This window comes from Medicago sativa, chromosome 3 (genome assembly GCF_051527215.1).
Source record: "Medicago sativa cultivar Bolivia chromosome 3, Bolivia_mono, whole genome shotgun sequence".
Classification (NCBI taxonomy): Eukaryota; Viridiplantae; Streptophyta; class Magnoliopsida; order Fabales; family Fabaceae; genus Medicago; species Medicago sativa.
The window spans coordinates 95,783,329-95,795,305 of NC_140751.1; the positions used below are offsets into that span (position 1 = coordinate 95,783,329).

Genomic DNA, 11,977 nt, shown 5'->3' on the forward strand with positions numbered 1-11,977 from the left:
CAGCATCCATTTTTCTTCTTGCTTCATGTTACCAAAAGCTTGTAAAACAACTAGACACTTCTTTTCTACTCTCAATCCTTTGTTTTTTTTCCAGAAATCTTCACACAAGCATAAAGAAGCAATAACTCATCAAAACAACAACAACAATACACGCATAACAACAACAACTCACGCATACCTTGCTGATCCAAATCGATCCCTTGTTGTTATTGCTGCTGCAAGCTTCAATTTCCCCTCCTTCTTGCTTCTGCTTCACGAGTTCCGTACGTTCCCTTTCCGATGTTGTTGGTGTTGGACCGAATTGTATGTATGTGGAAAGCGTAAAACGGTTTGATATTGTTGATTCCCGCTCTATTTTCTTTGTTGATTCAAGGTTACGAATTCTGATCGGTTGTGACTTGATGCTTGGTGATAATGATTGTTGAAGATGAAGGTTTGATTGTGAAGAATTCAAGCTTTTGGTTATGGAGATTTTATGGTAGTGGAAGTTTGTTGGAGGATGAAGTTATGGTGGAGAAAGTTAGTTGGAGGATGAAGTTATGGTGGAGAAAGTTAGTTGTGGTGGAGGAAGGTGGTGGAGAGAGTTTGTTGTGGTGGAGGAAGTGGTGGTTGGAAAAGTTAGTTGTGGTGGAAGGGGAAGAAAACCACACGGTTAGAGAGGAGGGAAAAAGAAGAAATTGATTTTTTTTATGATTTTTTTTGTGTAAAAAATGATTTGTTGAATGAGACTTTGACTTGGACCTTTGACTTATATAGGTGATGTGGTAAGCCTTGGACCAATTGGAATGGGACATGTGGCACTAGACTTGTAACAAACTCTTAAGGACCAATAGCATTTGGACACATGGCACTTGGACTCTAACAAACTTAAAAAGGGATTAAAATGCAAATAACAAAAGTACGAGGACTAAAATGAAAAACTAAAATTGAATTGAAAAAGTAAATTGAAAATAAACGTAAAGCGAGACGATTAAAAACAACGAAGCAGACAAGAGATTTTATGTGAAATGATCAAAACGCCCCTAGGGACTAAAATGACTCGAAATGACTCAAATGCAATTTTAAAATGATTTTTTAACAAGGGATTAAAGCAAGTGTTTATACAAGCAAATTAAAAGACTCAGAGACAATTTTTAGAATTTAAACAGGGTTTTAACACATGAAAAGACTAAAATGCCCCTAGGGGCAAAACTGACTCAAAATGACTTCAAATGCAATTTTTAAAATGGATTTTGACATGGAATTGCAATAGAAACTTATCCAGACTATTTGAAAGGACTCAATCAAATTTTTAAAAGACTGAAAGAAATCTTGACATAGGAAATGACTAAAATACCCTTACATGTGAATTTTGCAAGTAATATTGAAATAAAATGCAGAGGAAGATGTAGCTAATCAGAGATATATCAAATGACTTATAATGCAAGAAAAGAAGAATTGAATAAGTATTTTTAGGTCCAAAATTAGGGTATGACAATACTCTAATTCTTGGAGGAAAATCTTGGGCTAATATTCGAGCGATGCGTGTTGTTCTTCTTTTATTTGAAGCTTTGTCGGGTTTGAAAGTGAATTTTTCTAAAAGTCTTTTGGTTGGTGTGAATGTCGCCCCTTCTTGGCTAGCTTAGGCGGCAATGGTATTGAATTGCAAGGTTGGGTCTCTCCCTTTTGTGTATCTGGGGCTGCTTATTGGTGGCAACGCTCGTCGTTTGTCCTTTTGGGAACCAATCATTAACCGTATCAAATCTAGACTGACAGGTTGGAATTCGAAACATTTATCTTTGGGTGGTCGTCTGATTCTGCTGAAGTCAGTCCTGTCGTCTCTGCCTGTTTATACTCTTTCTTTTTTCAAGGCTCTGTCAGGTATCATCTCCTCTATTGAATCTCTTTTTAATTCTTTTTTTTGGGGGGGGGGGGGGGGGGAGTGTTGACCACAGGAAAATTACTTGGGTGGACTGGAAATCTGTTTGCAGGAGTAAGGAGGTTGGTGGGTTGGGGGCAAGGAGTATTAGAGAGTTTAATATTGCTCTGTTAGGGAAGTGGTGTTGGCGGATGCTAGAAGAGAAGGAGAGTTTATGGTTTAGAGTGTTGGCGTCCCGTTATGGGGTAGTTGGGGGGCGGCTGGTGGGGGGTGGCCGCAGGTCATCGTTGTGGTGGCGTGATGTTCATGAATTATGTAGGGAGGAGTGGTTTAGTGACCATGTTAGTCGCTTGGTTGGAAACGGGAAGCAGACTCTTTTTTGGACGGATGCTTGGCTTGGTGAGGTGTCGCTTAGTGTAAGGTTTAGCAGATTATATGACTTGTCGGTGTTTAAGGGGAGGTCTGATTTTGAGTTGAGTCAGTTAGGGTGGGGGGAGGAGGGTGGGGCGTGGAGATGGAGGCGGAGGTTGTTAGCGTGGGAGGAGGAGTCGGTGGGGGATCTAATTTTACTGCTTCAAAATGTTACTTTGCAGGTGAATAAAGAGGACAGATCCTCTCAAAAAAAAAAAAAAAGAGGACAGATGGCTTTGGACTTTGGAAAATTCTAATAATTTTTCTGTTCGTAGTGTCTATAAATTTTTAACTGCTCAGATTCCTATGGATACCCCGGTGCCCGTTTCATCTCTATGGCATAAGGATGTCCCTTTAAAAGTTGTTCTGTTTGCTTGGAGATTGTTCCGGGATAGGTTGCCTACAAAAGACAATTTGTTTCGGCGCGGTGTTCTTGATTAGAATTCCTTGGAGTGTGTGGCAGGGTGCGGTTCAGCTGAATCATCTGCTCACTTGTTTCTTCATTGTAATCTTTTTGGGTCTGTCTGGCATTTAATTTATGGGTGGTTAGGCATCTCTACGACTGCACCCCAGTTCTTGTCGGATCATTTTACTCATTTTAGTTTTCTTGGAGGCTTATGAAAGGTTTGTCAGTCTATTTTACAGGTTATCTGGTATGCTACTGTCTGGGAAATATGGAAAGAGAGAAATAACAGGCTGTTCACAGATAAAATAGGCTCAGTTCCACAGATGGTTGATAGGATTAAGTCCCTCACATTTATGTGGTTGAAGGCAAGATTTTCCACTCTCCCCTTTAACTTTCATGGCTGGTGGCTTAGTCCGTTCACCATTTTGGGCATAGGCTAATGGTTTTTATGTTTTATCGTTCCTTTTTGCTCCTTGTATCCATGTAAATATTGTTGAGACTCAGCAGCTCTTTTCTTAGTACGCCTTGTGCTAGGAAAGTGACTGTTTTTTATTAATATATTCCATTTTAGCTTCTTCAAAAAAAAAAAAAAAAACTTGTCAGCTTGTCTTGAAAAATTCTTGATGCTATTTTTCTAGAAAAATAGCATTTTCCTTGTATCAATAATTTTGAAGTAGGGGCAAACATATCAATTTTTTTGGTGATAGGGGCAGAAGAATTTTTTTTCCTTAACCTATGCCTTGAGGGAACTGTTTATCATTCTCCTTCTTATAAATATATCATCTTTCGTTTTTTGTCTCTCTCTTTACAATGTCATGGATGTAGCTTTTAAAGATGAGGAACTAAAAACAAAAATTTATATATTTGGGAATTAAAAATTAAGAGGGACTAAAATAAAATTATATATTTAGAAATTAAAAATTATTTTACCCTAATATAAATAAATGAAACAAATTATATATTACTCCCAACAAAGAGATTAGTTATAGATTATTAAGTCAGAACTGTAGAGCTTAACTAGTCCCGTCAAATGACATCGTCAATCTATATTCTAGTATTTTTCCGAGAGGATCTATATTATAGTATTAGTAAAGAAAAAATGACAGGCTTATAGTATTAGTCATGATCCTCCTTCAAAAAAAATATTAGTCATGATATTACTATTAAAAATAAACCTACTTGTATAATGCTACTGCTAACTTCACAAAAAAAATATATGCTGAAAACCAAGAAAAAATTCAATTTTTTTATTTAAAAAAAAAGGAAAAAAAGAATATTTTGCGTCTCCATATCATAATTGTTTGTTAGAGAATAATTTAGAAAGCATTTTCCTTAAAAAAAAAAATTAGAAAGCATTTACACACAAATAGTAAGTTTCTTATAAAATTACATGTGACAGTATTTAAAATGAAATCGTTAATAGAATGAATGACATTGTAACTGGTTCCTAAACTTTTTTCTTTTGACAATATCCTAAAGTATTCTTAGAAATAAATTTCTCTTTATAAAAAATAGCTATTTATTTTGAAATCATTTTGGTTTGGTGGTGTGATTTTGAAATAATTTAATATTGCAGACAAATAGTAGGTTTCTTTAAAAAATTATATGTGAACGTATTTAATATGAAATCGTTAATAGAATGACATTTGTAAATATTTCCTAAAATGTTCTTAGAAATCGATAATTTGAAGGTTTATAAGATAATTTGAAGACCACTTTTAGGAAAGTATATGCACTAAAATGGAAGTTTTAGGAAAGTATGATACTAGTTACCATAAACAACACATCCAATGAATGAAACCAGATTTTCGACTCAAGCATGACATTCACTATCCATATATATAACTCCCCACACTCAATGCGATATTTGCATCAAAGAAAACTAAAAACAAAAATATGGAGAACAAAACAATCTTTTTAGTTCTAGCCCTATTTTTATGCAGCATCACAATTCCAGTGAATTCTGAATACCATTCTGAGGGAACCCTAAAAAGTCTTCATCTAAAAGAGAAAGTAACACATCTTCATTTCTACCTCTTTGACATCCTTAGTGGAAACAAACCCACTGCAGTACAGATTGCACAACCAAACACCACCGTTGGACCAAAATCAGCAACACCATTTGGCCATGTGTATGCAATCGATGATCCTTTAAGAGAGGGACCAAATAAAAGTTCTAAAGTGATTGGAAATGCACAAGGTCTTTATTTATCTTCAAGTCAAAGTGAAAATCTTTCACTTGTTTTGTACGCTGATTTTGGTTTCACAACAGGGAAATACAAAGGGAGTTCAATTAGTGTGTTTTCGAGGAATCCTATTACTGAAACAAATCGTGAATTAGCTGTTGTTGGTGGAAGAGGTAAATTTAGATTTGCTAGAGGATTTGTTCAAGTTAAGACTCATTCTCTTGATTACAAAAATGGTGATGCCATTCTTGAGTATCATGTTACTCTTCTTCACTACTAGTGTGTGAGAAAATAATGTATGGAAAATTTCTTCCATAATTAGGAGAAAATAAAACTTCTTGCTTTATTTTGGTTATATATTTCTTTTGGTGTCGGTTGGCTCTTTGCCACTGCCCTTTTTTGCAAAAAAAAAAAAAAAAGTTTTAAATTATTATTATTATTATTATATGATCTTTGCTTTATTTGAGTTAAAATAATCTTTACAAATGAATTGATATCATACAATCAAAAGTATTTAACACCAAAAAGACAGTCAAATGTATTTATTGTGAGAGGTTTCCATTTATGTAATATGATTTTAATTGTAGAAAATCTCAAAATCTGGTTGAATTAATTATATTTTATTCACTTTTGTTTACTAAATCTGCTTCAATTAAACAAAACAAAAATTAAATATTTTGAAATAAAGTTAATTAAAGAAAGTTTATGTAATCATAGCTCAGTTGATATTTTTTTTATGGAAGTTCGGTTGATACTTGATAAGACATTGAATTAGGGGCGGTTCTAAGGCCCGACGAGCCCGGGCACTCACCCGGGCTCCGGCCCAAATTTTTTGCAATTTCTTATGTAAATCCCCTTGAATTTCTTATATAAACTTCTATAAATTGGGCAATTTCTTTAAATTTTTTATTATTTGCTTGCAATTTCTTATGTAAACCCCTATAAATGTATTGCAAATTTTTTTTCGGCCGGGCTTTATAAAAATCCTGGCTCCGCCACTACATTGAATTATATATTCAGGGTTTGGAGTTCAAACCTCAAATTCCTCATTTATTCATGTTAAAAAGGTTAATTTGTAGCAGCCAGACTACTCGACAAAAAAATGCTAATAAAAAATAATATTTACCAATAGTTAATGTGTATACTAATCTATTGGTTGATATAAGCTCTAACATGAACTCCAAATTATCAAGCTCTACTAGAAAAACTAATGTTAGAGAGGGTAAGAGTATGTCACTAAAGTAACATATATAATTCTATCACGAATGAATTTAGCGAAAAACTTGGTGACACGTCCAAATTGATAACCAAAGTTTTAGCGAGCGATTTAAAAGCATACGCATAAGCAATCAAACAACTCTCGACAATTTGTGATGATCATGAACATTTTTTCGGTTGTATGGAAAGCTTAAAGACTTATACTTTGGTGTATAATTAGAGGTGCTATTACGATGAAGATGAATGTTAGCAACACACATTTTAACAAACATAACATGTGCGAATAGGCTTTACTTCATGTATTACTTGCCCGATTTGTACTGTTGCTATTGAATCCATTATTCACACATTCCGTGACTGCAGTCTGTTTTGGATTATGGTAGAGGCTGGGAAACTAATCTGCTTAATAAATCATATATGAGTAGATAATCAAATTTGTGGTGACTTAAGATATTGTAAGGAGTCCTCACAAATTTATTAGAAAACATGGTTGTATTTGAAAACAAACAAAATTCAATTATTATTTTGAAATGGTCAGTCAAATTTGTCACAGATCGCAAGAAGTGGTAGAATTAAAAGGTTCGAAAATTTATTAACCCCCTCCACACACACACAAGAGGCTATGGATTCTAAGGAGGTAGTTGAGTATCTTCAGCATGGAGTTACAACTTCTTTTTTGACAAGTAGTATATTTTTAGTCTCTCCTAGAAGCAATTAAGTTCGTTCATCTCTTTTTGACAAGTAGTAATACTTTAAACTATTTTTTTTTCTTTCTAATTTCGCATATTTCTCTCTCCAACTCCAATAAATGACCGAGAATAATTTTGACAAAAGAAAAACTTTAAAAAAATAACACTTCAAAAGGAAAGGAATAAGTAATAAGTAATTCTATTAGCTTTTAATATAGAAGAAAGTAATTCTATTAGCTTTTAATATTAATATAGAAGAAAGTAATTCTATTAGCTTTTAATATAGAACTTATTTTTTTTGTGGTGACCGGGGTTCGAACCCCGGACCTTACACATTTTATGCGTTATCCCTAACAACTGAGCTAAACTCACTAGTACAATGTAGAACTTACTAAATCTTATTCACATTAATGATTGTGGCCTCATTCAATGAAAAACAAAAACAAAAAAAGTAGAAAATATTTTCAATTCAATAGTTTTACTTTTTTTTCAATTTTTTTCCATTTTCAAAATATTTAGAAAACATTTATTGACTACTTTTTCCTAAATTGTGTGAAATAACATAAGAAATTTTATAGGATAGAGGGCATTTTTACGATAAAAATCAATATTTTTTTTGAAAGGCAGTATTGTTTTTTTGAATGGGATTAAATCAATATAGTTAATTATTTTCTTAATAAAAGAGTGATTGACAACATAATGTGATACACAATGAATGAATCCAGATTCTCGACCTAAAGCGTGACATTGATTGTCTCTATATAACTCCCTACACACGAGATATTTTCATCAAACAAACAAAAAACAATATAATGGAGAACAAATCAATCCTCCTAGGTTTAGGTCTATTTTTATGTAGCATCACAATTCAAGTGAATTCTGAATACCATTCAGAAAGAAGCATACACAGTCTTCATCTCAAAGAGAAAGTAACACATCTTCATTTCTACATCTTCGACATTCTCAGTGGAAACAAACCAACTGCAGTAGAAGTTGCACATCCAAACATCACTGTTGGACCAAAAGCAACCCCATTTGGTCACGTGTATGCAATTGATGATCCCTTAAGAGAGGGTCCAAATGAAAGTTCAAAACTGATTGGAAATGCACAAGGTCTTTATTTGTCTTCAAGTCAAAGTGAAAATTTAACAATTGTTATGTACGCTGATTTTGGTTTCACAGCTGGGAAATTCAAAGGGAGTTCAATTAGTGTGTTTTCGAGGAATCCGGTAAGTGAACCGATTCGTGAATTGGCTGTTGTTGGTGGAAGAGGTAAATTTAGATTGGCTAGAGGATTTGTTCAAGTTAAGACACATTTCTTTGATTACAAAAATGGTGATGCCATTCTTGAGTATAATGTTACCGTGCTTCATTACTAGTGTGTGAGAAAATAATGTTTGGAAATTTTCTTCCATTTTTTCTGTTTCAAATAAGTGCGGTTAATGTTATTATTAATTTTTTTTAACTAAAATTGTTTATTGGCATTTTATTGATCAATATGTGTTCAATACAAATCTAAAATATCAACTAATAACGACATTTTAGGAATTTTATCGGAATAAAAAGTGCTTTGATGATAAACGCTTACATATGTTGTATATGTTCGATAGTTATTTCCAGTCAAAATCTCCCATCTTAGTCTCTGTCGTGGTTAGCGTATTCGTTGGGTTTTTTCAATATATTATCTTGTTTGGTCAAGGCCTGGTTCTTTGATAACATTTTTCTTTCTCATACATGGATTATCCTGAATTTCTAGTCGATGAGTTATACAACAAAAAGCAAAATTAAATAAAAAATAATGATGAATGTTGAGTATTATGCACCTCATTGAAAAAATAAGCTTCAGAGCTCGATGCAAAGAAAAAAAATCCTTAAAATTCATATTGAATTAGATTGAAAAGGATAGTGATTTATTATAGACCTCAACTATACTAACTAATTGAGCAACTAATTCATTACTACTTCTAACTAACCAACTAATTGTAACTATGATTCTTTTTTTTTTTTTTTGAAGAAGCTAAAATGGAATTTTATTAAAATCACATTGAGTCCTGACCAGCACAAAGAGTGCTAAGCTAGGAGTCGTAAAGTAGCAACTGTAACTATGATTCTTATAAACAATGTTTTAAAAAATTTAAGATTAAAAAAGTTTTTGATCGATGTAAATATATCACACTTGCTCAAATGTACATTTTAAAAAATCCTTCAAATGTTACTCAAAAAAAAAAAATCCTTCAAATAATTTTTGTCAGCATTATTGATCCTTAATTTAAGTCAATGCATGTATACCCTTCATATTTTTCAATGATGTTTCACAACCATGTTTAAAATACTATAAAAGTTTTCGTGAGCTTAACTTAGTTGGTATGGACAATGCATAATATATGCAAGGTCCGGGTTCAAACCCCGGACACCACCAAAAAGAAAATACTATAAAAAATACTTTTCAAGCATCAAAAGCGTTGATTTAAAATTTTAAAGGAGAAACATGAGTTTATTTTAAAACAAGCACAAAAAAATGTTGACTGGAAATATTTGAAAGAGACAAACATGAGTTTATTTTAAAATAAGCACAAAAAAATGTTGACTGGAAATGTTTGAAAGAGAATTGTTTAAAGAATTTTTTTTTTTAAAAGACTAAAAACGAGTAAATTGTAAAGAAAAATTGTAAATTTTAGAAGGAATAAAAACTGAGTAAATTTGAAGATAAACATGAAGTTTTTTTTTAAGGACAAAAAACCTATTATAGCCTTAAAATTTATAACTAACATTGTAAATTTGCAACAAAATATAATTTTAAAAAAAAAAAAATCAAAAATAGTGTCCCGTTAATTTCTCTAATTTGTTTATTACATTTTGACGAGTTGACAAAGTCTTTGGCTTGGCCTTTCCTAACCATAAGACAACCAGACAAGAACGTAAATTGAGTGATGCTCCAATTTACCATTTGTTTCCTTCTGAAAACTTGGATACATCTTCCCATTCACGACCATACATTCGAACCTTTTGGGCTAATGTAATGTATATCATAGCTCCCCAAAAATACACTGCCACAAGTATACATGGAATAGCCACAGTGACAATTCCAAATGTATAGCTTGGTGCTATAACTAGCATGGAAAACATATAACAACCACAGAATAAAGCAAGTGGACAAGTTACTATAACACTTATACGTCCTCTTGGCATTAATAAACACATCATCAAAACTGAAACATAAAATGAAAATGTATTAATCGACCAAAACCCTAAGAAGTACGTTCGCATTTTCATCACCACTAATTTTCCTCCACCAGCTGGAGGGTTAAGTGTTGCTTCATATGCACTTGTTGCAAAAAGAATAGCAACTACTAACAAAGCGTTTCTTGTGTCATTTGAAATTCTTCTTCTTAAACGAGTAACACAAATGGCTATTCTCTCGTTAAATGTGATTTTTGATCGTAGCTCTTCGTGAAGTGGAGTAGGAGCAAGTGAAAAACCATGTAAAGCTCCTGCTTTAATCAACATGTCCTTGATTTCTGCACTATAAACTTGGCTCTGAATCTGCTCCACTATGTCCAATGCTGTTTGTTCATCTAAATTCTTGGCATTTATGTCTATGTTGCTATCTATCAACAATCCAACTGCCTGCACAATATGACATGACCATAGCTGAGTTAATTTAGTTTTTTTAAATAGAAGAGAAAAATTATTAATAATTTGAAAATGTCAAACTACACCATAGCTGAATTAATTAATATATTGAAACTTAGATTGATTTTGATTTTCAATCAAACTACTAGTCTTTGGTCTTATTTATAAGAGATATTTAGGTCAACAAAAGTTGATCTATCTAATTCAAAATCTTAATCAGATACATCTAACTTTTATTGACTCAAATGTCTCTTATAAATAAGACCAGAGAAAATATTAGTTTTAAATTGAGGTACGTAACTGCAATCGCTCTAAGATTAACTCTCAACTGAGTTACTCCACTTTAAAAATTATAACAAACACTGAATTTCACCAATTTAATTGTCAAACCAAAAGTCATTGAGTTGATTAATTTAACAAAATTTTATTAAATTTCAAAATTTGATATTTATTAAATAGTATCAAATAAATGTATATTATCCTTTTAAAAACATGAGTAAATATCGATTACATAAAACTTTGTTTGATCTTCAATGTTATGGAAATATCTCGAGACCAAACAACTAAGGGTCTCTTTATAAGGGGGGTCTGAAGGGGTAAGTCTATATTTTAATATAAATTTGTTATTCAAAAAAATGATAAATGATCATACGATACTTCAACTTTTGATTGATTTTAAAAAATATTTTAAAGTGTCCGTAATACAAAAGAAAAACAAGTCTCTTCTCCTCCTCTCCAAAACTCTTCAAAAAAGTACCCTAAGTATTTTAAAGGCATATATGCATTGCAGTCGCATCAGCCACATTTGTAGATATTTATGTGAAAAAGTAGAAAGAAAAGAAATATAGGGATGTGTCTCATACCTGTGGGAAGCTATTGAGAAGTGACATGTGCAGGATGGTGTTGCCTGCTTCATCCTCCCAATTCAGAACCCGTTTTTCCTTGTGATGAGAACGTCTGTGGCATGTCCTTCGAAGCCAACCAAGCAAGATCTCAAGAACATCAAACTGCTTATATTTCACAGCAAGATGCAAAGCAGTCTCACTTCGAACTGTGACATCTTCAATACAACCTGGACAAACCGACAAGAATTTAACTACAAGATCAAAGTTTCCAGTTTGCGTAGCAATGTGCAAAGGAGTTAGACCCTCTCTCCCTTTGATTCGGACAAGGTCTTTATTAATGTCTACGAGGCGACACACCATTCTGTAATATTTGTTTTGTAAAGCAAGGTGTATGGGACTGAGTCCATACTCGTTTAGTTTCCAAGCAAATGAAGGTTTTAGTCTCATAATCTCAGTGGCAAAACTTACATGCCCAGAAGCTGCAGCAATATGCAAAGGAGTATCAACAAATGGTATTAAATTATAGCGTTCTAAGATGTATGGATCCATTTGAATCAGTTTGTATAGCAAGTCTATATCTCCCATTTGTGCTGCTGCATTCAATGGGTCATTCATGATGCCAACAATCAAGGTTACTTTGGTACAAGGAAAAATGTTGCAGAGTAAAATGCTGGAGAGTATATAGTTTTTTGCTAGTTTGTATGCATAATGATTATTTTTATAATCTTCTT

The 11,977-nt window shown here is 32.9% G+C and overlaps 3 protein-coding genes and 1 pseudogene across 4 annotated transcripts; 3 read left to right on the forward strand and 1 right to left on the reverse strand.

Moving 5' to 3' along the window:
* The first annotated feature begins 414 nt into the window (after positions 1 to 414).
* On the forward strand, positions 415 to 2,710 carry LOC146942359 (uncharacterized). The gene is made up of 4 exons (XM_085750028.1): positions 415 to 651; positions 757 to 764; positions 1,971 to 2,451; positions 2,570 to 2,710. The coding sequence occupies exons 1-4, from the start codon at positions 415 to 417 to the stop codon at positions 2,708 to 2,710; spliced, it is 867 nt and encodes a 288-aa protein (XP_085606154.1).
* A 1,840-nt stretch (positions 2,711 to 4,550) lies between these two features.
* On the forward strand, positions 4,551 to 5,307 carry LOC146942360 (dirigent protein 15 pseudogene; annotated as a pseudogene). Its single transcript, XR_015033554.1, has one exon. The product of XR_015033554.1 is annotated as a dirigent protein 15 pseudogene (transcript).
* A 2,267-nt stretch (positions 5,308 to 7,574) lies between these two features.
* Positions 7,575 to 8,207, forward strand: LOC146942361 (dirigent protein 15-like). Its single transcript, XM_085758041.1, has one exon. It carries the CDS (start codon positions 7,581 to 7,583, stop codon positions 8,145 to 8,147), a length of 567 nt encoding a protein of 188 aa, XP_085614167.1. The 5' UTR covers positions 7,575 to 7,580; the 3' UTR covers positions 8,148 to 8,207.
* Positions 8,208 to 9,601: 1,394 nt separating this feature from the next.
* LOC146942362 (ankyrin repeat-containing protein BDA1-like) lies at positions 9,602 to 11,861 on the reverse strand. Its single transcript, XM_085756326.1, has 2 exons — positions 11,265 to 11,861; positions 9,602 to 10,395 (listed from the first exon to the last, which is right to left on the reverse strand). Exons 1-2 carry the CDS (start codon positions 11,859 to 11,861, stop codon positions 9,709 to 9,711), a joined length of 1,284 nt encoding a protein of 427 aa, XP_085612452.1. The 3' UTR covers positions 9,602 to 9,708.
* Between the last annotated feature and the right edge of the window lie 116 nt (positions 11,862 to 11,977).

Coding starts and splice junctions, on each gene's coding strand:
- LOC146942361 (XM_085758041.1), top strand. CDS start 7,581: ATGGAGAACAAATCAATCCTCCTAGGTTTAGGTCTATTTTTATGTAGC.
- LOC146942362 (XM_085756326.1), bottom strand. CDS start 11,861: ATGAATGACCCATTGAATGCAGCAGCACAAATGGGAGATATAGACTTG. Junction 10,396..11,264: donor TTCTCAATAGCTTCCCACAG/GTATGAGACACA, acceptor CATATTGTGCAG/GCAGTTGGATTGTTGATAGA.
- LOC146942359 (XM_085750028.1), top strand. CDS start 415: ATGATTGTTGAAGATGAAGGTTTGATTGTGAAGAATTCAAGCTTTTGG. Junction 2,452..2,569: donor TTCAAAATGTTACTTTGCAG/GTGAATAAAGAG, acceptor TTAACTGCTCAG/ATTCCTATGGATACCCCGGT.